Consider the following 20,861-nt stretch of genomic DNA (forward strand, 5'->3'; position numbering starts at 1 on the left):
TACAGATGATCAACAACATTGCATTTACGCCACATTACTGGCCAGTATGGCAAAGTGAAAATAAAAAAATCCATTTTCAACTCTACTCTCTAGTTTTGTCACAAAAACTGTTGCGTTAAATAGCAAAACTGTTTCCATCAGCCCGGCAGTGACTTTTTTTATGCTACAGGTAATTCATCCACATGAAATGGTTGGATTGAAACCTGGTTCCTGAGAGTTTTGTTTTTCAGTAGGACAATTAACACATTTTAATGCCAAAGACACCAGAATGGCTTTCCAAGAGGTGTTGAGTGTTCCTAAGTGGTCGAGTCTGGCCTTATTTAAATTAGCTTGAAATCTGAGAATATTGCGGTCCAATGATTCCCAACCAAATGTGCTGTTTGACCAATTTTAACAAATAAAATGGTAAAATGTTGTCCTCAGAGTTATGCAAAGTTGGTGGAAGCACCTTTGGCAGCTATTACAATGACTGGTAGGCCGTCATTGTAAATAATAATTTGTTCTTTAACTGACTTCCCTAGTTAAATAAAGGTTAAATAAAATAAGTTAGATTCCACCTAGTATTAACTCTATGGTGTGAAGACCCCAGTTAAGATATTTGAGTTTTATATAATTTCCCAACATTTTCTATAATTTTTCTTTCAATTTGAAAATGTGCAGTAAGAAAAAATTGAATTTATTTTCATTTTAAGGCAGCAAGGGCTGCGTAGACTTTCACTAGCGACTGTATATTTCCAAGTTAACAGTAATATGTCTGGTTTGTGAAACTTAATGTTTATTACTTTTCATGTGAATGCGCTATCTTTAACTACCTAGCGCTGACTTGGAGGTGTAAAATGAGCTAAATCTAAAAAAGTTTTGGTGAACTAGTCTTCCTTAAACTTTAGAGGCTTTCTGTATACTCTGCTGACTTTTATATCAATACAGCAAAGGAGGCAGTACCATGTTAATGTATCTGTACAAACTCTCTTCTACAGAAAAGATGGTGTCCCTATCGGATTTAAAGGCTGCACCTTCCACAGGTATGCTTGAGTGGGATGATGGAAGAAGATGTGACAAGTGTTACTTTACATATATTTTTGATCTGACATCAAATCACAATAATGGATATGTGATAGGATAGGCATGGTGTCTAAGAAGCAACAACATGCATATTAAGTAATTATTGAATCCATAAAACCTATATCTTGATGGGGTGTTTAGTGTCTTTGTGTTGGTAATGCTTTTGTTCGCAAGCACGTTCTTACGCGTTATGATTTGGTAAGATACAATATGAATATTTTTGTATAATTGAATTTGATTGTTAGATAAAAAGCTCCTCAGTCTGTTGCCAGTTTGAAAGTTTATTTTATTTTTTTGCCTCCTCTACTAGGGTGATAAAGGACTTCATGATCCAAGGCGGGGACTTTGTAAATGTAAGTCAATTCACTGCTCTTTGTTGTTTCTGATTGGTTCTTTTAGAATTCCAGCCAAACTGTTAGTTTATGCCGTTATAACTACTATTTTTTGCTGCATGTCCTTTATCTGCACTGCGGTGCAGGTTAACTTTCTCATGTACCCAACTGTAATAGTGTGCTACGGAGTTGGAAGCCGCACATATCTGCTATTCGATAAGTCAATTAAATACGGGGCGAAATATGTAGCGGGCTCGGCGGACTATCGCTCTCTGCGACTCTGGACTCTGTATTAAATTACCAATACATTAGCATTACAATCTACTTCTAATCTAATTTGTCCTCCTTTGTTTCCCTTGACCCTGTGGTGCACCTGTAGGGCGATGGGACAGGTATCTGCAGCATCTACAGAGGACCATTTGCAGATGAAAACTTTAGAATGAAGCACTCTGCTCCTGGCCTCCTATCCATGGTACCTTTTTTTTTATTTCAGACAAAAACTCACACGTATGCGCACACACTGCTGTTCATACACACATGTTCCATTGGAGACATTTAAACATTTGATATGAATAGACATAGATTATAACTGATGTTATTGGTTAATGTAGGTGAAGCATCCAGTAATAACCCTCCAATCCGTCCTCTGCAGGCAAACAGTGGCCCCGGAACCAATGGCTGTCAGTTTTTCATTACCTGTACGAAATGTGACTGGCTAGATGGAAAGCATGTGGTCTTCGGTTAGTATTACTATATTGTGGATTACAATGGATAAGATTTAACATGTTGTATGTGTATTTGGCTCATAAAATATTGTATTTCAACATTTCAGGGAAAGTGGTCGACGGCTTGCTCGTCATGAGAAAAATTGAGGTAAAAGCTCTTGATTTGATAAGGGATCAAATACTTTCCCCCCCTCACTGTATATCTTGCCCAGGGCAAGATATACAGTGAGGGGGGAAAAGTATTTGATCCCCTGCTGATTTTGTACGTTTTCCCACTGACAAAGTAATGATCAGTCTATAATTTTAATGGTAGGATTATTTGAACAGTGAGAGACAGAATAACAACAACAAAATCCAGAAAAACGCAGGTCAAAAATGTTATAAATTGATTTGAATTTTAATGATGGAAATAAGTATTTGACCCCTCTGCAAAACATGACTTAGTACTTGGTGGCAAAACCCTTGTTGGCAATCAGAGGTCAGACGTTTGTTGTAGTTGGCCACCAGGTTTGCACACATCTCAGGAGGGATTTTGTCCCACTCCTCTCTGCAGATCTTCTCCAAGTCATTAAGGTTTCGAGGCTGACATTTGGCAATTCGAACCGACAGCTCCCTCCACAGATTTTCTATGGGATTAAGGTCTGGAGACTGGCTAGGCCACTCCAGGACCTTAATGGGCTTCTTCTTGAGCCACTCCTTTGTTTCCTTGGCCGTGTGTTTTGGGTCATTGTCATGCTGAAATACCCATCCACGACCCATTCCCAATGCCCTGGCTGAGGGAAGGAGGTTCTCACCCAAGATTTGACGGTACATGGCCCCGTCCATCGTCCCTTTGATGCGGTGAAATTGTCCTGTCCCATTAGCAGAAAAACACCCCCAAAGCATAATGTTTCCACCTCCATGTTTGAGGGTGGGGATGGTGTTCTTGGGGTCATAGGTAGCATTCCTCCTCTTCCAAACACGGCGAGTTGAGTTGATGCCAAAGAGCTCCATTTTGGTCTCATCTGACCACAACACTTTCACCCAGTTGTCCTCTGAATCATTCAGATGTTCATTGGCAAACTTCAGACGGGCATGTATGTGTTTTCTTGAGCAGGGGGACCTTTTGCGGGCGCTGCAGGATTTCAGTCCTTCACGGCGTAGTGTGTTACCAATTGTTTTCTTGGTGACTATGGTCCCAGCTGCCTTGAGATCATTGACAAGATCCTCCCGTGTAGTTCTGGGCTGATTCCTCACTGTTGTCCGGATCATTGCAACTCCCCGAGGTGAGATCTTGCATGGATCCCCAGGCCGAGGGAGATTGACAGTTCTTTTGTGTTTCTTCCATTTGCGAATAATCGCACCAACTGTTGTCACCTTCTCACCAAGCTGCTTGGCGATGGTCTTGTAGACCATTTCAGCCTTGTATAGGTCTACAATCTTGTCCCTGACATCCTTGGAGTGCTCTTTGGTCTTGGCCATGGTGGAGAGTTTGGAATCTGATTGATTGCTTCTGTGGACAGGTGTCTTTTATACAGGTATCAAGCTGAGATTGTTCTCCTAATCTCAGCTCGTTACCTGTATAAAAGACACCTGGGAGCCAGAAATCTTTCTGATTGAGAGGGGGTCAAATACTTATTTCCCTCATTAAAATGCAAATCAATTTATAACATTTTTGACATGCGGTTTTCTGGATTTTTTTGTTGTTATTCTGTCTCTCACTGTTCAAATAAACCTACCATTAAAATTATAGACTGATCATTTCTTTGTCAGAGGGCAAACATACAAAATCAGCAGGGGATCAAATACTTTTTTCCTTCACTGTATAATGATGATCCTCAACAAAGATCAAACTTTAAGGGCCGGTGGGTTCCATGGAAGTAGAAGCAGGGAATACTGTTCTTAGATAATCCAGATTTAGAAACGTGATTTCAGAGCCATGTTTTAACCTTGGATTACATAGTATTGGATTATTGAGTCCTTGACTGTGCTAGAGAATAACAAGGCTAATTTATCATCTGAATTAGTCGCTTAGTAGATCTGAATAACATTGGGGCTGTTTTCTCGACACAGATTAAGCCCTGGACTACAGAGAATTCTCCATTGATTTTGCTTTTTAGTTCAGGACTAGGCTTAAAGGGCAACTGAACGCAAACACTAATTTATCTGAAAATGGCTTATGTGGCATTGATATTAGTTAGAAAAAGTTATTCCAGAACCAAAATTGACTAAAAAGTGTGAGTAGGTTCATTTTGGTTATTGAGTCCGTATACTCCAAAACATAGTTTTGTGAGATTTGTGTAATCGAGGTCATCACGATACATGAGGTTTTGGTTTGGATTACAATCATGCCTACTAGCATAGGATTTTAACGCCTAGGGAGAATTTTCATGCACAGAGAAACAGCTGCATTTATTGCGCTTTATTCAATCATAGCAGTGAACCGCCACAGACACTGAGACAGACCTGCCCATTACACAGCGCCTTGGACTTGGACCTGTTTACATAAGACAACACGTCGCCAATGTTATGTTGAAAGAACACTTGGCCCTTAGCCCTTTATGGAGTGGTCACTTCCTGGTGTGTTTCATAGTGAGCACTTCAGTCTGCCACTATTTTGGGCAAAATGAGAATTGAGACGATGTGCACTTATATCAACTGACACTTGTCAATATAAAAAAAAGTCTAAAATAATTTGCAAGCATTTTGTGTCCTGCCGCGACCTGTTTTGTAACATGATCTGCAATGAAACACTGCCAGACAGACGTATAGTCTAGTAATAGATAGTGAGAAAGTTGTATAAAAACTCAACGGCACCAAAGCACACACGTTGCATGATAAGCTAATTTTGCTAACTTGGGCAGCTACTAGCTAGCTTCATTGACAAACAGAGATGGAACTTTGCTTGCTAGCTAGTGATTTTCGGGCACTGATACACAGCGGGTAGCAGCTTGTGTTTTTTTTACGATAGTTTAACAGCTTGCTGCTGATGAAGTTGTAGACGTTCTCAGAAATCAGTCCTGAGCGCAGACTCCATACTGTCTGCAGTGCACTTTTATACAAATGTTTTTAACTTGAGAAATACTGCACCAGACACCTTAGCTAGATATGAAATTGTGTGACTAACACCTCTGCAAAAAATGTCAAAATGACAGATTTCATGATTTAGCTTAGATTAATTCTGACTGTTTTTGAGGAAGTGGTAGTGATTATGTTGTTGCTACTGTGCCTCAATGACAAAAAACAACTGCCAGGGTACAATAAAGCGAACTAAACACATCCAAACCGTACCACATCTCCAAGACCAAAATCTTGTTTTTCATAATGAGCAGCAGAAAAACATGTGGAATCATTAATCCGCTCTTTAATCTGTGTCCCGGAAACTTCCCATTGTGTTTCTTGAAAGCAGACATATGTTGTTGTATAGTCGGTCAGATTTGACTATACATATCTGGCTGGGGGGGGGGGGAAATCTTAGTTTAACCTCAACCCTTCTACACTTCAGAGAACACACTGTTTAGACATGAGAATATCTGTCGCCAGTCCCAAGCTGTTTGCAACAACCATCTGATTAATATACGTCAGAATTATTTGTATACAGTACATCTATTGCTGGTAGTAGAACCCTAATTTGGTCTCCAACAAATGTCGTAGTGTAGAAATTACTGTACCATTTAAGAATGTTATATTGAACGTTATCTGGACTCCTCTTTCCCACAGAACGTTCCTACCGGCCCAAACAACAAGCCCAAGCTTCCCATCCTCATAGCTCAGTGTGGGGAAATGTGACTCAACTTACAGGGCAAGTTTCTTTTTTAGGACAGACACACAACCTCTTTTTGTACTTGAATAAGTGTGTTCTTCTCCCATGTTTGCGCTCAATAGACATCAACCAAATTCTGTTTACTTCTGTAAGTTGAGTGGAAGTCAGTCTGTCAGTTTGCCACACAATCACGACGTCTCCTATGAATAGTAAAGCTATACAAATTGCCAACACTTTTGCATTGCTTGAGTCGTTAAAATTCAGAGACTGTAAATCTAGGATGTAAGACATCTTGGACATCAACTAGACTTGAGCCTCATTACTCCTTACCAAAAAAATGTTTCAGTTCAAAGTATCACCAATTGATACATTTCCTATGTGTAATTCGATAACTCACTAGGAATTATATAGACTACTGTAGCTTACTCAAATGTTTTCTCAATGCCTAGCTATGAATAACAATGATTGGAAATTCAATGTTTTGTATGGAATCTGTTGCCTTTTTATAAATGGATAATATAAATGTGCTTTTTGGTGCAGTGGTTTTGTTCAGTAGTTGTTTTTCAAAATGTCAGGTTTTCAACAATTATTTGGTATCCCCCACCAACAATGTATGTGAGTAACAAGACATTGAGTTTTCTTATAGCCTAAACAGAATAGATTCCACATATGGACAATATTGAGGTATATCAATTTGTCAGGTATAATAAATTAACTTCTTTGTCAACTATGCTGGTATTCTAATTTATTAAGACATTTAAACTGATGAACCATATTATATATTAGGGTTGAGAAGCAATCTCAAAGGCATTCACAAAGTTCCTCAGGTAATGGATGGACTATAAGTTGGACAAAATCTGACCTTTTTTAAAACAGGACTTAAAGAAAATACGCTTCCCAACCCCCACGCCTGAACTCGCATTGGACCCTTTCCCTCCCAGTACAAAAGAATCCTTTCAGATGGAGCTCGGCTCTCTTATGGAGCAGGAAGAGTTTTTGGGGGGCTTGGTGGGAGGCTTCTGGGGTCAATGTTAAAGGCCGTCTTTGTGTGTGACAACAGGGTCCGACCATTAACAACAGGCTCTTCACACATCAACCAGTACTCATAAACCATGCCAGCGGGGCATTAACATGACAAAAGATGGGGGGGTGGTTTGGGGCTGTTTCACACTCAGGCTTGGGCTGGCTGGCTGTCTAGTCTACCACACTGGCAAGTGGATCCTTTTACATGTTGGATTTTAATCGAGGACAATGATGACAATTTAGCAGTGGTGTAAAGTACTTAAGTAAAAATACTTGAATGTACTACTTTGGGGTATCTGTACTTTACTATTTATATTTTTGACTACTTTTACTTCACTACATTCCCTAAGAAAATATTGTACTTTTTACTCCATACATTTTCCTTGACACCCAAAAGTACATTTTGAATGCTTAGCAGGACAGGACATTTGTCCAATTCACGCACTTATCAACCAAACATCCTTGGTCATCCCTACTGCCTCTTGATCTAGCGGACTCACTAAACACACATTCTTTGTTTGTAAATTATGCCTGACTGTTGGAGGGTGCCTGTTGGTATCTGTAAATTAATAAAACAAGAAAATGGTGCCATCTGGTTTGCTTAATTTAAGGATTTTTTAAATGATTTATACTTTTACTTTTTATACATTTTAAACCAAATACTTTTAGACTTTTACTCAAGTAGAATTTTACTGTGTGAATTTTACTTGAGTTATTTTCTATATTTACTTTTACTCAAGTATGACTGTTGGGTTTGTTTGATTTGAGGTATATTGTTGATAGGAAGCCCAAGTCCCTTCCTGTGAAAATGAGCCAAATCTTTTTGGATAGAAACGCCTCTTGGTGCTGCTACAGACTAAAGAGAAACACTTCACATAACAGTTGAAGTCGGAAGTTTACATACACCCTTAGCCAAATAGATTTAAAATAATTTTTTCACAATTCCTGACATTTAATCCTAGTAAAAATTCCCTGTTTTAGGTCAGTTAGGATCCCCACTTTATTAAGAATGTGAAATATCAGAATAATAGTAAAGAGAAGTAAATATTTCAGCTTTTATTTCTTTCATCACATTCCCAGTGGGTCAGAAGTGTGCACACTCAATTAGTATTTGGTAACATTGCCTTTTAAATTGTTTAACTTGGGTCAAACGTTTCAAGTAGCCTTCCACAAGCTTCCCCCAATAAGTTGGGTGAATGTTGGCCCATTCCTCCTGACAGATCTGGTGTAACTGAGTCAGTTTTGTAGGCCTCCTTGCTCGCACACGCTTTTTCAGTTCTGCCCACAAATGTTCTATAGGATTGAGGTCAGGGCTTTGTGATGGCCACTCCAATACCTTGACTTTGTTGTCCTTAAGCCATTTTGCCACAACTTTGGAAATATGCTTGGGGTTATTGTCCATTTGGAAGACCCAAGCTTTAACTTCCTGACTGATGTCTTGAGATGTTGCTTCAATATATCCACATAATATTCCTACCTCATGATGCCATCTATTTTGTGAAGTGCACCAGCCCCTCCTGCAGCAAAACAACCCCACAACATGATGCTGCCACCCCCGTGCTTCACGGTTGGAATGGTGTTCTTCGGCTTGCAAGCCTCTCCCCCTTTTTCCTCCAAACATAACAATGGTCATAATTGTCAAACAGTTCTATTTTTGTTTCACCAGACCAGAGGATATTTCTCCAAAAAGTACGATCTTTGTCCCCATGTGCAGTTGCAAACTGTAGTCTGGCTTTTTATGGTGGTTTTGGAGCAGTGGCTTCTTCCTTGCTGAGCTGCCTTTCAGGTTATGTCGAAATAGGAGTCATTTTACTGTGGATATAGATACTTTTGTGCCCGTTTCCTCCAGCATCTTCACAAGGTCCTTTACTGTTGTTCTGGGATTGATTTGCACTCTTCGCACCAAAGTACGTTTATCTCTAGGAGAAAGAACGCGTCTCCTTCCTAAGCGGTATGACGGCTGCGTGGTCCCATGGTGTTTATACTTGCGTACTATTGTTTGTACAGATGAACATGGTACCTTCAGGCGTTTGGAAATTGCTCCCAAGGATGAACCAGACTTGTGGAGGTCTACAATTTTCTGAGGACTTGGCTGATTTATTTTAATTTCCCATGATGTCAAGCAAAGAGGCACTGAGTTTGAAGGTAGGCCTTGAAATACATCCACAGGCACACCTCCAATTGACTCAAATTATGTCAAATAGCCTATCAGAAGCTTCTAAAGCCATGACATCATTTTCTGGAATTTTCCAAGCTGTTTAAAGGCAGTGTATGTAAACTTCTGACCTGCTGTAATTGTGATACAGTGAATTATAAGTGAAATAATCTGTCTGTAAACAATTGTTGGAAAAATGATTTGTCATGCACAAAGTAGATGTCCTAACCGACTTACCAAAACGAGTTTGTTAACAAGAAATTTGTGGAGTGGTTGAAAAACGAGTTTTAATGACTCCAACCTAAGTGTATGTAAACTTCCGACTGTATACATATCAGCCAAAAATGATACACAAAAGCTGTAATATGATAGAGATGTGCCTAGAACTATGGCTATTGAATAATATCCTTTATTTGTAAAGCGCAATTTCATAGTGACCAGCTTTTTTTTCATAATAAAGAATGCATATAAAAACAATGAAACATAATAAATGGTAAAAGCAGCATAGAATAATACAAATTAATACAAACACATAGGAATAAGATGTTAAAAAGGAAGACAAAAGTTAGCAAGATCTAATTACAAACCAAACTAAAGAGGTTGAATTTTAACCTTGTAAAAAAAAAAATGGTTACTCTTTTTTGCCTCCTTCCTTTTTAGATGACGTGGTACAGCATTCCTGTTGTGGGTTGTAAAAGCTAAAAGCCGCTTCCCCACTTGACAGTAATATGTGTACGGAATTCCAGAAAAATCTGGAAAATACTTAGAAATTGCCTTTGAGCACTCTATTAATAGCTCCTAGAATAATCTGCTCTTTACTTTTGATGTCAGCAACTATAGACATTACTATACGGTTACAGCAACTGACTAATAGCCTGCATTGTTTAAGGGCACTCTTTTTTTTAAATGATGCTGGGACACAACAGGACACTTGACATTCATGAGAGCACCCTGGAACCTACCTCGTTCCTATTCTCTTTTCCCAACCCACAGCCATTCCAGTGGGGATTTTGGCGCCACTCCGGCCATGATAACCAAACTGAAACATGTCCAACTTTTATAACAACTAAAGGATAGGCTAGGTAGCTACCAGGCAGAGTGGTACATAGCTAGTGGAGACTGGTAATTGTGAAATAACAACGTGAAGGGTACAGTTAAAATCAGAGCAGCCCTTTCAAGAGTTTAAAGACTGATACTGACTCCAACAAGCTCATGTAATATATGATTCACAGAGAATAAAAATGAAAAATATGAATTATTCATTATTTCATTATTATTCATTTGTTATTTTCATTCATTAATGTATAATAATGATTGATCCCACTTAAAATGACTAAGGCATAATGAAACCTTCACCGTTCATCAGGTCTATATAGATGCTTCAGAAAACATTCATAAGCAATTGTTTATAGTTATAAAAGGGTGACAAAAGGCTTGTGCCACTGTCATATTTGGCAAATCACCGGAAGGACCTTTTAAATCCCTCATATGACTTTGCTTAGGCCTTTGTGATTTGTGAAATATGTATGTAGTGCTTATGAAGACTTTATGAATGCTCTATAAACCCTTCAAGTCGTTGTTAGTTTAAAATGATGAGGAGCAACATTTTATACAGGCCTACAGTAGCGGTCAAAAGTTTGGCCACACCTACTCATTCCAGGATTTTTCTTTATTTTTACTATTATCTACATTGTATAATAATAGAAAAGACATCAAACTATGAAATAACACACATGGAATCATGATGTAACCAATAACGTGTTAAACAAATCAAAATATATTTTATATTTGAGTTTCTTCAAAGTAGCCACCCTTTGCCTTTTGACAGCTTTGCACATTCTTGCCATTCTCACAACCAGCTTCAAGGTAGTCACCTGGAATGCATTTCAATTAACAGGTGTACCTTTTATTAAAAGTTCATTTGTGGAATTTCTTTCCTGGGACCCTCTGCACACATCAGTCACTCACAAAGCATCGTTTACCCATCGCTCCACAAAAGCCACGGCCCTTGCAGAGCAAGGGGAACAACTACTTTTAGGTCTCAGAGCGAGTGACGTCACCGACTGAAACACAATTAGTGGGCACCACCGCTGACTAGCTAGCCATTTCACATCCGCCACACTTGATTTTCTAATAGATGACTTGTATCTTTACAAAATTGTTTAGCTACAATGGGTGGAATCGATTATGCTCAGTCGCGGGCCACCGGTATATGGCCTGGGACGTGAACGCACAAAAGTGGTGAGGGAAGAACGCCTTCTCAAATCGAACAGTAATCTCAGCCATGTTGTCATCAAGGTGCAGCTTCCAGAAACATCTCTCTTCCATAAAATATGTTTCAAACTAGTTTTCATTGGGAAGGCAGATAGTGTTTTTATAAAGTAATCTCTTTTGCATGTGAAAACACAGAATCCTACTCATTACTCCACATGCTCCCACGTCACTTTGCTTTTGAGCCGATTTCGCCGTGGGCTTTGAACAGGGCAACTGTTTTTTTTTTGTACCATTGAGTCAGCCCGGTTCCAAAACGTATGCAATCAACTTTCACCCGGTGCAAAACTCGCTTTACCGGGCCAGATTAATCGAATTCCCTGTCTTGGTCGTCTGTCTGGCTCTAGCTCATAGGTCTGGCTCTGTCTTGTAGGCGGTGTTGGTTTTCGACATAATTTCTCTTGTACCAATTAATTTTCAGGGCAGCCATATTTCTGAAAAACTGGCAACCAATGAGGGGATTCTATGAATCTGTCCCGAGCGCCCGGTAGACGTTTTTTGCTCCTGGTGAAATTTGATAGCATTCGTTTTGGAATCGGCTGACTCCCGGGCGTGAGCCAGGTGACCTACTCAAAACCCACAGCGAAGTCTGCTCAAAACAAAAGTAGCATAATTAAGCACGTGGAGTAATGAGTAGGACTGTGTTTTTTTCCAAAGTGATTGCTTTTAATGATAACGCTTGATGTGACTTTCCAATTAAAAGTCGTTGGCAAATTCAAAGGTATGTACGTTACTTTCCCGTTCACGTCACGAGCCATAGACCGGTGCCCTGCGGTTCAGTATAATCGAATCCGCCCATTGTTACGTTTAGCGAGAGGAAATAATTGACCAATTATATTAGAGTGGGCGGGACTATGGCTGGGGATAGTCCACTGCATAGTTTTTCGTTCCTCCCAGTTCGATCGGCAACGGGAGAGAGGAAAGTTGAGAGCCCGAAGGCAGCAGCCCCCACCACCGCCGGCCCAGGTTACCATCTAGCACCGGGAAATACACTAGAGAGCCACCGCCGGCATTACCAACCAGAAACCATGAGCAGCGAGGCCGAGACACAACAACCGCCGGAGCCTGCTGTGGATTCGGAGAGCCCACCCAGCCCGCCAGCTACAGCTTCCGCGGGGGATAAGAAGGTCATCGGTAACGTTAAGCTACATAGCGTTAGCCAAGTGGAACATTATTGAATGCCAAATTAGATTTTATTGGCACGATAACGTTGATTTCAACATGAAGCAAACTAGTTATGTCTAAATAAATGTAGTTAACTAACTTAACTAAGGTGGCTAGCTTGAAATCGTTAACTAAAACGAACGTTATGTTCTCATCAGATGTATGTTAACTAAAGTGCCAATTCAAAATGTCAGTTGGTGTAACGTTTTTTTACTTCATAAGTTACCTAGCTGACGTTACACAAATTGTCAGAATTGACTAACTATGGTACTTATATACTATAACTAGTCAGTAGGCTGACCATATATCTGTGAGTCAAGTTCCGAGGTAATGAATACTGGAAGTTAGCCTTTCCTCCATATCCGCTGTCTCAGGCATCTGTCCTAATAGTGATTTAGCCAACCGCAGATAGCCTTTCTGCTAAATGGCGTGAAAGCGTTTATATTGGCCTTGTTCGTGACCGATTACCGGACCCTCAAAAAGCATACTGGTTGCACATTAAATAACACAGATCCCGTGCCCAGGATAGGTACTAGACAACGTGTATTTTACGCAGTTTCCATTTCTAAAGTAATTGTAGCCCTTTACTAGGGAGCTGGAACAATGAATTTGAGGCCAACGACTGCACCACAGAGCCACGATTGCAAGCGTATGATATCCCTTTGTTTGCGAAGGTGCACATACTAGCTAGGTGGTTGGCTTTCTTGATAGCCATCGTGCTAAGGTAGCTAGCTACTAACGTTATATTGCTAAATTTCGATAACTAGCTAATGTTATGTTTCCCCTCCCCCAAAATGAGTATTTTATGTTAATAACTTAGTCAAGTTGCAGATGGAGTAGCTAGCCAACCAACTAGCTTCCCATTATGTCGAGTGGATAGTGGCGACCAAAATGTCCGCCTCGATGTTCGGGATTCTAATCATTTCTTTTGTTCAGCTTTGGCTGACAATTTCAGTGTTATCGCGCCTAAAACCTTACCCATCACCCGCGTAAGAAATACTCACTCGGTGCCCATGTGGGTATTTATTTGAGTTGTTGAATAACAGGTTTAAGCATCCTGGCCCGTATCCAACCACATGGTTGAGACCAAAGGCAATCTGCTAGCTAAGTTAGCTACAGTAGCCATGTAGTTAGCTAAGCTTGCTTGCTAAATCGCTAGCTAGCATCTTAGGGCGCGACACCACGTGTAAAGATTCGAGCACTTCCTTGTGCGCATTGAAACGGGGGTAATGGTTTTGCATCTCTAGTTCCGGGCAGTAGATGATTATCCGCCCAGGCCAAACATTATACCAGACACACTCTGATCAGTTGTGTACATGGCGTAGAACACATTGAACGTCTAGGTTAGTACTGGTAAGCTCTGGCCTCATAAGACCCTCGTCACGTAGGACGGTCATTATTGCAAGCTAATAATATGCGTCGGACCATGCCATAGCAGCTGGCAGACAAACACCAAGGGTTTAGCGGCGGAATCTATAAAAAGCTCAACAGTTAATTATAACTTGCTTCCCCAGTATATTTTCCTATCCTGGTTGCTGTCTGTAGTTTTCATTATCAGTCTTGCCATTTGATTGCCCACATGAAGTGCTCTTGACCCATTCCCCCTTTTGAGTAATATTTGAATGAGAACGAAAGCAGCTAATGTGCACGGTACATCTTTGCAGGGCTATTTATTATAGTTGGTAACGCAGCTACATTTTGTCTTTTTCAGCAACTAAGGTTTTGGGTACAGTCAAATGGTTCAACGTCAGAAATGGATACGGGTTCATCAACAGGTATGTTGCACCCTCCTGGGCGTGTCCAAAAGCCGCAAATATGAAGTGTGTGTAAGAACATTCTCAATCCTATTATGGCTTTGGTTTGCTTACAAAGCTGGGAAGCAGATTTGGCTGTCCGTGGCATGCTCTTGTTGTCTGTCACAATTAAGCCAAGTGGTTCTGTTAAGCTGTTAGCCTCAATTATAAAATATACATATATTTTAATCCAGTGGTTTTTATTGGCCCAAATGTAACCAATCTCTTCCCCCCTTCTATCACAAGGAATGACACAAAGGAAGACGTCTTTGTCCACCAGGTAACGAGCTCCAAAATTCTCCATGGGTCGAGTAATGTATAGTGTAACTTTATTACCCCTTTCCAGGAGTCAAATACAGAGTGCAGTTGGTGTCCCAATGGCAAAAGTTTATAACTAAATGTTATGTTTTTCTTTTAGACTGCCATAAAGAAAAACAACCCAAAGAAATACCTTCGCAGTGTTGGAGATGGCGAAACTGTGGAGTTTGATGTGGTTGAGGGGGAGAAGGTAGTTGCAGGCTCATATACATTAATATGCCTTAATGTATTTTGGGAATGTTTAAAGTTTGAAATATGTGAGTTATAGATCTGTCATTCTCTTTGAAAGCAAGTCTAAGTGGTAGAGCTGCTCTGTGTGCTTCCCGTTAGGTGTAGTTTTACTTACACCAGCTGAAAATAAAATAGTTCTGCTTATGGAAAATATATTTCACTGGTTTTGGCTGAACAATCATTCTCTACACAATATTTGCTTGTTTTGGCGCAAACTATTTTTGGCGACCAGGAAATAGCTGCGCGATTTCCGCTTAGTGCACCTTTAAGGCATGCAAATTTACTCTAAATAAAAGTACCTCAGTTATGTAGTGTGCCGAACAGTGTGTTTGAATCTCTTCCCAGGGAGCAGAGGCAGCCAATGTGACCGGCCCAGCGGGTGTCCCAGTCCAGGGGAGCAAGTATGCAGCTGACCGGAACCGCTACAGGCGGTACCCCCGCAGGAGGGGCCCAGCCCGTGACGGCGAATACCCGGACAACTACCAGAGTGACGGCGAGGGTGAAGGAGAGCGCCCACCCCGCAAGAGCCGCGAGAGTGCTGAGAGTGCCCCAGAAGGAGAGATGCAGCCCCAGCAGCGCAGGCCCCCCTTCCCCGGGAGACGGCGCTACCCCCCATACTTTGTACGTAGACGCTACGGCCGTCGGCCCCCGTACACCAACGCACCTCGCGGAGAGATGACTGAGGTACGCTGTCACAGGCACTCCTGAAGCAGTCCGGCCCCGTTCCAGTGATGTCATACACACTCTCATCGAACACGCGCGCTACACTTGGTTTTGGCCGGACAAAACCAAACCTCAAGTGTATTAGTCAACAGACCAATACATGTTCACCGAAATAAGTCTACATAGTCTATATACTGACAGGACCTAAAGTTGTCTCCAAACAACTGGTCAACAACAGACTACAATTAAACCGTGAGCGTATTGGTCAACAGACCAATACAAGTTGACTAAAATAGGTCTGTCAATCCGTCACAAAAACCCCAAAGCGTTACACCTGCTGTTGGTCGCACACGCGCAGAGACTAACATCTAATATAGTGGCTGGTGATTCTTTCTATCCAGACACTAAGGCAAAACTGGAAAAACAGGAAAAGTGCAAAACTGGAAAAACAGGGAAGTGTCTCCCCACAGAGGCAAATTAATTTAATGGTAGCTAAGCTTTGTCAGTCAACTGTAATCAGAGCATATCTTTTCCTGTTTTTTCACATTCTTTCTATACAATAGTAAGTTTCAGACCCGGATCTGGATTGAGTCAGGACTTCGTGGGCCTTGAGTGATTTATGACTGTGACTAACTTGTTTGTTTTTAGGGTGGCGAAGGTGACGAGAACCAGGGAGGTCCAGACCAGGGCAACAAACCAATGAGACAGAACTACTACAGAGGCTTCCGACCAAGGTTCGCATGTTGTGTTTATTGACACAAGGCTGCAAGAAGGGGTTATAACCTCAACACGAATGGACCCAGAACTTACTTGAGCAGCTGGCCTATTACAGAGTTTACCAAGATGATTCCTATAGTTATAAGTATTATGAAAGGCATGACCCTGGTGAATTGGCCAAACTATCTTTGGACTATGATGTTAAATTATTCCAGAACCAAACAATCTTTGTAAATATCAATGCTGTTGAAATGATGATTTTCTCATGTCTCTTCTCTGACAGAATTAATGGAGAGAGCATAAACACCTCTGATCTCAGCATGTTCACATTTACTTGCCCCTCAACAACCGTTTAATTTGAGAAATTTGTTTCCATTTTGAGTGTCATTATTTTGTCACACCTGTGGTCCATGTAATGAGGCCTTTTGCTCTGCCAGTATGCCTCAATGATGAACCTGTATGTGGGCATGGTATTTAATTTGAACTTAATCAGAAAGGATGGAACGCCAACACTTGTTTTAAGGTCAAATGCATGCTGCACTGCTAGCCCGTGGACAATTCTTTACTTGTTTCAACCAAGGACAGATTATTTTTTACACACTTCAGCACTCTGGTCCTGTTCTATAAGCTTGTGGCCTACCACTTTGGCTGAGATGTTGGTCGTAGATATTTTCACTTCACAATGACAGCACTTAGTTGCCCGGGGCAGCCCTGGCAGGGCAGAAATTTGACCAGCTGACTTGGTGGTTGCATGCTATGACAGTGCCATGTTACTGAGCTTTTCAATTGCCAATGTTTAAAAAAAAGATGACTGAATCTAATTTCAAGTGTCCGCATACCTTTGTCTCAGTTCAGTCTTATTTAGCAAAAGATCATACATTGCAGTTGAGGAACAATTGGAATCTAATTCTGCTTTGAAACGTAACCACACTTGAGGAAATGTTTCCATCTGGTAAAAATGTAATTAGTGGTTACATTTCAAATTCCCATCCCTAAAATGGGATTCGCTGTCATGTTCTGAAGTTATGGGCCATCTTGAGGCAGATGTTAAGTGTGTCCCTCGACTCCTACAGCAGGGGTGGCGGTCCACCCCGTCCCAGACCGGTGCGGGACGGCGATGGGGAAAACAAGGAGAACCAGGATGGTGATGGTGAGAACCAGGAGCCCCGCCAGCGCCGCTACCGCCGAAACTTCAACTATCGCCGCAGACGCCCACAGACTGGCGGCAAGCCCCAGGATGGCAAGGAGGCCAAGACTGACGGCGAACCATCTACAGAGAAAACGCCCGCTCCCGCGGCCGAGCAGGGCGGGGCTGAGTAGAAACTGCCGGCATACCATCTCTACCATCGTCCGGGTGAGTCCCCAACACACATTGCTACTTGGCATACCGGATTTCTGGGGGAATTTTAAGATCCTATGCAGCAAGCATGCTGGATTAGCTTTCAATGCGGGACTGCATGATTATTCATGGTGAAACGTACAACTTTTTTCCACAAGCACACTGGCATTGATAGTATAGGTTGGAGAAACAGGTCCTTATTCCTTAAAGATCCATTTCAATTTAGGGATGTTTGAGTGTAAGTACATGCATTCTTGTTGCATCAAATAAATGGACCACAGGCTGCATTAAATCTGCTTGCGGGCAGTCTGACCCCTGATTCAGTGGAAAAGTCCATCAGATGGCCATTGGGCCAGTTCACTCGTTCTAAAGCCAACCTCAGTCTGCACTTTCTATTGACACTGCTCCATCGCCCAAGGCAGGGGCAGAATGAGGTAATGCCATGGATTTGATAAAGCAAACTGGCTGCCTGATTAGTCCTGCCATTGTGCCATGTCTGATGCTGGCGTCAACCTCTGCCCCTGTTGCACATTCATTTCAGTTGACTGGTGCAGTAAAGGGATATGACCAGTAATGTATTTTCTTTAACAATCCCTCTTTTCTCTACAGTTGTCATCAAGAAGAAACAAAGATCTGAGCAATAAGAAACAGATTTGACTTGACGATCGTCTTAAGCTTGCACCATGAATTTGACCAGATTACCACCGATTGCCTGCAGAATCTATGCAGACCTGTTTTGTTCCATTATTTTTGTGACAGCTAAAAAAAAAAGTTTGGGAAACGGCAGATGTTTTTCTAAAAATCGGTCCTAAGTTTTTACACCAAATGGTTTTTAAAAGTAATTTGATATCTGGTCAGTTGACATTTTTAAATAACTTTTTATGTATTCAAACATGAATTTTAACAACGCAAGCTCAAATAAAAAGTCAAAGGAGAACTGTGGACTCAACTGTTTGTTTTGCACCAATGGTTTGCGCTGTCAAATACTTGGTTGGGTATATACTGTAGTTAAGAATGTATACAAGTTAATATTTATTTGGCACTTGCAGGCATCACAATTAACATTGATGGGGAAGGAATTACTGACACTGTCCCACCACCATGGCATGTTTCAAATGAATGTAAAATAGAAACACATTTACAGAATAACTGACATTAAATTCATACAACACTACCATGGCAGCTACTTCCTGCCCAAGCAAGTGAGGTCTGTTGCTGATATGGAGGCAGGGATGTTGGTTGGCTAAACGTTGGTCTCCTTGCGCAGACGCTTCATACGCTGTACATTGTTCTCCATGGCAATGCGGTTGGTGATTTCCGTGGCACAACTGGCAGGAAACCAGCCTCTCTCTCCATCCCTCATCCTCTCCCCATGGCACCAGTCTACAACAGGAAGGAAGATATTTCGGTAGCAATATGATTATCTAACACTCAGTTTAGACACTTATGACAAGTCAATGCATTATTTGCCTTAAAGCAGCAAACCGCACTTCATGGTTTCACTAAAAAGCTAAGGGATGGGGTTTGAGAAGTAACCACATTCAGCCAGAGCTATGGATGCAAGGACTGACATGGGTGAAGCTTTACTTTTGATTCAAACAAGCTTATTTGGGGTACGACAGTTGAGCTGAGTTCAGGAGGCATTTCTTTAAATCAATGGGTACATACTAATTTACAAGTCCAAAAATTGATGCAGGTTGCCCCTTAAGTGTTAGCACTAGGTTACTTGTTTTGACCAGGTCCACTTGTTTCTATCCCGACTTACCCTCTTCTTTCTGCAGGAGGATGACTACCTCTGCTTGCTGCAGGCCTAGCTCGTCTGGCTCCTTGGGCATGTAGGCTTTGGTGGCCTCGTACTGCGGCAGGCCTGAAACACCACCATAAAAAGGCCCACTAATAAGTTAACCAATGTCATTGCAGTGGAAAGTATAGGAAAGCAGATACATGTAGTTAGTCACGTCTGAAATTGTTGGCACCTAAGAGAAACACGTTATTGTATGCTCAAAATTGTTTAACAATGATTCGTATAGATAAATGCAAACATTTAATCTACATTAACATTCTTTACGGAACTATTGTGGCTTCCTGTTTCACTGGGGTATAGAAATGGATACCATGCATGTAAAATCCCTTCTGTTTTCCATGGTGATGGTTGACCTTCATAATAAAAACAGGCAATGGGTACGAAAATTGCAAACAAATTTACCACTAGGGGAACAATTAAGTTTGGTAGATGACTAAGAAATACTTTGCCTCCCAAAGAAAAGGCCAATGGCCACAGGCTGACCGAAGTACGGCCCTGGAAAGATTGGTCTAAGATCCCAATATGTACTAAGTGATGTTATCCTTGCAAGAGGGTATTGAAAACAGGTTGCAATAATTTACATCCATGTTTGAATTTATTAATTGTATGTATAAAATAACACTTCCCAATACAATGTAGCTCAGTATTTGAATAATTGAAAGTGTTTTGTGTGGAAATCCATGAGCTGGCGCACACCCCTGACTAATGGCGAGTAAACTGTCGGCTTTAAAAATAGGACCTACCGAGTGGCGCATCACTACAGACCCAGGTTCAATCCCAGGCTGTGTGCAGCTGGCCGTGACAGGGAGACCCATGAGACGAAGTGCAATTGGACCAGCGTTGTCCGGGGAGGGTTTGGCCGGCCGGGCTGTTCTTCACCCATCACGCTCTAGCGACTCCTTGTGGCGGGCAGAGCGCGTGCACACTAACTTGTCATACGGTGTTTCCTCTGACACATTGGTGCAGCTAGCTTCTGGGTTAAGTGAGCAGTGTGTCAAAGCAATGCGGCTTGGCAGGGTCGTGTTTCAGGGTCGTGACCTTCACCAAGTCCGTACACAAGTTTCAGCGATGGGAAAAGACTTAACTACCAATTGGGGAGAACGTGCTAAAACCATTTTAATGTAAATAGTCAAGCATTCATGATATTACCCTGCAGAAAGAAGGCACTGATCCCAAAACGTTGGTTTACACAAATTACTGGGAGCTTATACTGTATATAGTGTGCAATCATTTTTATAGCATGGTCTTTTTTGCTCATCTTTATCAAGGGTGCCAATCATTTCACATGTGATTCTATATGCCATCAGGGTCTTCAATTTGAGCCAAAAGTTGCAAGTAATTTGATGAGGGAAAACAGGTGTGCCTCAGGAAAGTTTATTCCATCAAGTTGTGCTGCAGTTCAGAAACGGTTGGAAACCGATATACTGCTTATGTTATCTACGGTAAATAGCCAAAAGATGACCAATATCCAGTGGTGGACTAGTGAGCTACATGTAGTTAAATTACTAGTTGAACTACATTT

At 41.3% G+C, this 20,861-nt stretch overlaps 3 protein-coding genes across 8 annotated transcripts in view; 2 read left to right on the top strand and 1 right to left on the bottom strand.

Annotated features, from left to right (window-relative positions):
- The window catches only part of ppih (peptidylprolyl isomerase H (cyclophilin H)), a 35,661-nt gene extending 29,070 nt beyond the window's left edge, over nucleotides 1–6,591 (top strand). For 4 of the 5 annotated variants that reach the window (XM_021615812.2, XM_021615814.2, XM_021615815.2 and 1 more), the window contains 6 exons: nucleotides 978–1,022; nucleotides 1,373–1,415; nucleotides 1,774–1,866; nucleotides 2,047–2,134; nucleotides 2,227–2,267; nucleotides 5,819–6,591. In XM_021615812.2, coding sequence (XP_021471487.1) covers nucleotides 978–1,022; nucleotides 1,373–1,415; nucleotides 1,774–1,866; nucleotides 2,047–2,134; nucleotides 2,227–2,267; nucleotides 5,819–5,887 — 379 coding nt within the window. In that variant the 3' untranslated portion in view covers nucleotides 5,888–6,591. The remainder of the gene's footprint in view (nucleotides 1–977; nucleotides 1,023–1,372; nucleotides 1,416–1,773; nucleotides 1,867–2,046; nucleotides 2,135–2,226; nucleotides 2,268–5,818) is intronic. The other variant, XM_021615813.2, reaches the window with a different exon arrangement.
- A 5,558-nt stretch (nucleotides 6,592–12,149) lies between these two features.
- On the top strand, nucleotides 12,150–18,472 carry ybx1 (Y box binding protein 1). Of its 2 annotated transcripts, none has more exons than XM_021615817.1 (8): nucleotides 12,150–12,444; nucleotides 14,186–14,249; nucleotides 14,514–14,547; nucleotides 14,686–14,775; nucleotides 15,162–15,500; nucleotides 16,128–16,213; nucleotides 17,270–17,550; nucleotides 18,145–18,472. In XM_021615817.1, the coding sequence occupies exons 1-7, from the start codon at nucleotides 12,165–12,167 to the stop codon at nucleotides 17,514–17,516; spliced, it is 1,140 nt and encodes a 379-aa protein (XP_021471492.1). In that variant the 5' UTR covers nucleotides 12,150–12,164; the 3' UTR covers nucleotides 17,517–17,550; nucleotides 18,145–18,472. The 2 variants fall into 2 exon arrangements, with proteins under 2 accessions (XP_021471492.1, XP_021471493.1); XM_021615818.1 differs by having other exon boundaries at nucleotides 15,162–15,437.
- Nucleotides 18,473–18,538: 66 nt separating this feature from the next.
- arhgef16 (Rho guanine nucleotide exchange factor (GEF) 16) overlaps nucleotides 18,539–20,861 on the bottom strand; it is a 34,872-nt gene continuing 32,549 nt past the window's right edge. The window contains exons 14-15 of the mRNA XM_021615816.2: nucleotides 19,301–19,402; nucleotides 18,539–18,918 (exon numbers count right to left, since the gene is read on the bottom strand). Of these exons, the coding sequence (XP_021471491.2) occupies nucleotides 18,779–18,918; nucleotides 19,301–19,402 (242 nt within the window). The 3' untranslated portion in view covers nucleotides 18,539–18,778. The remainder of the gene's footprint in view (nucleotides 18,919–19,300; nucleotides 19,403–20,861) is intronic.

The sequence above is a fragment of the Oncorhynchus mykiss genome, chromosome 9 (genome assembly GCF_013265735.2).
Source record: "Oncorhynchus mykiss isolate Arlee chromosome 9, USDA_OmykA_1.1, whole genome shotgun sequence".
NCBI lineage: Eukaryota > Metazoa > Chordata > Actinopteri > Salmoniformes > Salmonidae > Oncorhynchus > Oncorhynchus mykiss.

Coding starts and splice junctions, on each gene's coding strand:
- ybx1 (XM_021615817.1), top strand. CDS start 12,165: ATGGCTGGGGATAGTCCACTGCATAGTTTTTCGTTCCTCCCAGTTCGA. Junction 14,548..14,685: donor AAGACGTCTTTGTCCACCAG/GTAACGAGCTCC, acceptor TTTTTCTTTTAG/ACTGCCATAAAGAAAAACAA. Junction 14,776..15,161: donor ATGTGGTTGAGGGGGAGAAG/GTAGTTGCAGGC, acceptor ATCTCTTCCCAG/GGAGCAGAGGCAGCCAATGT.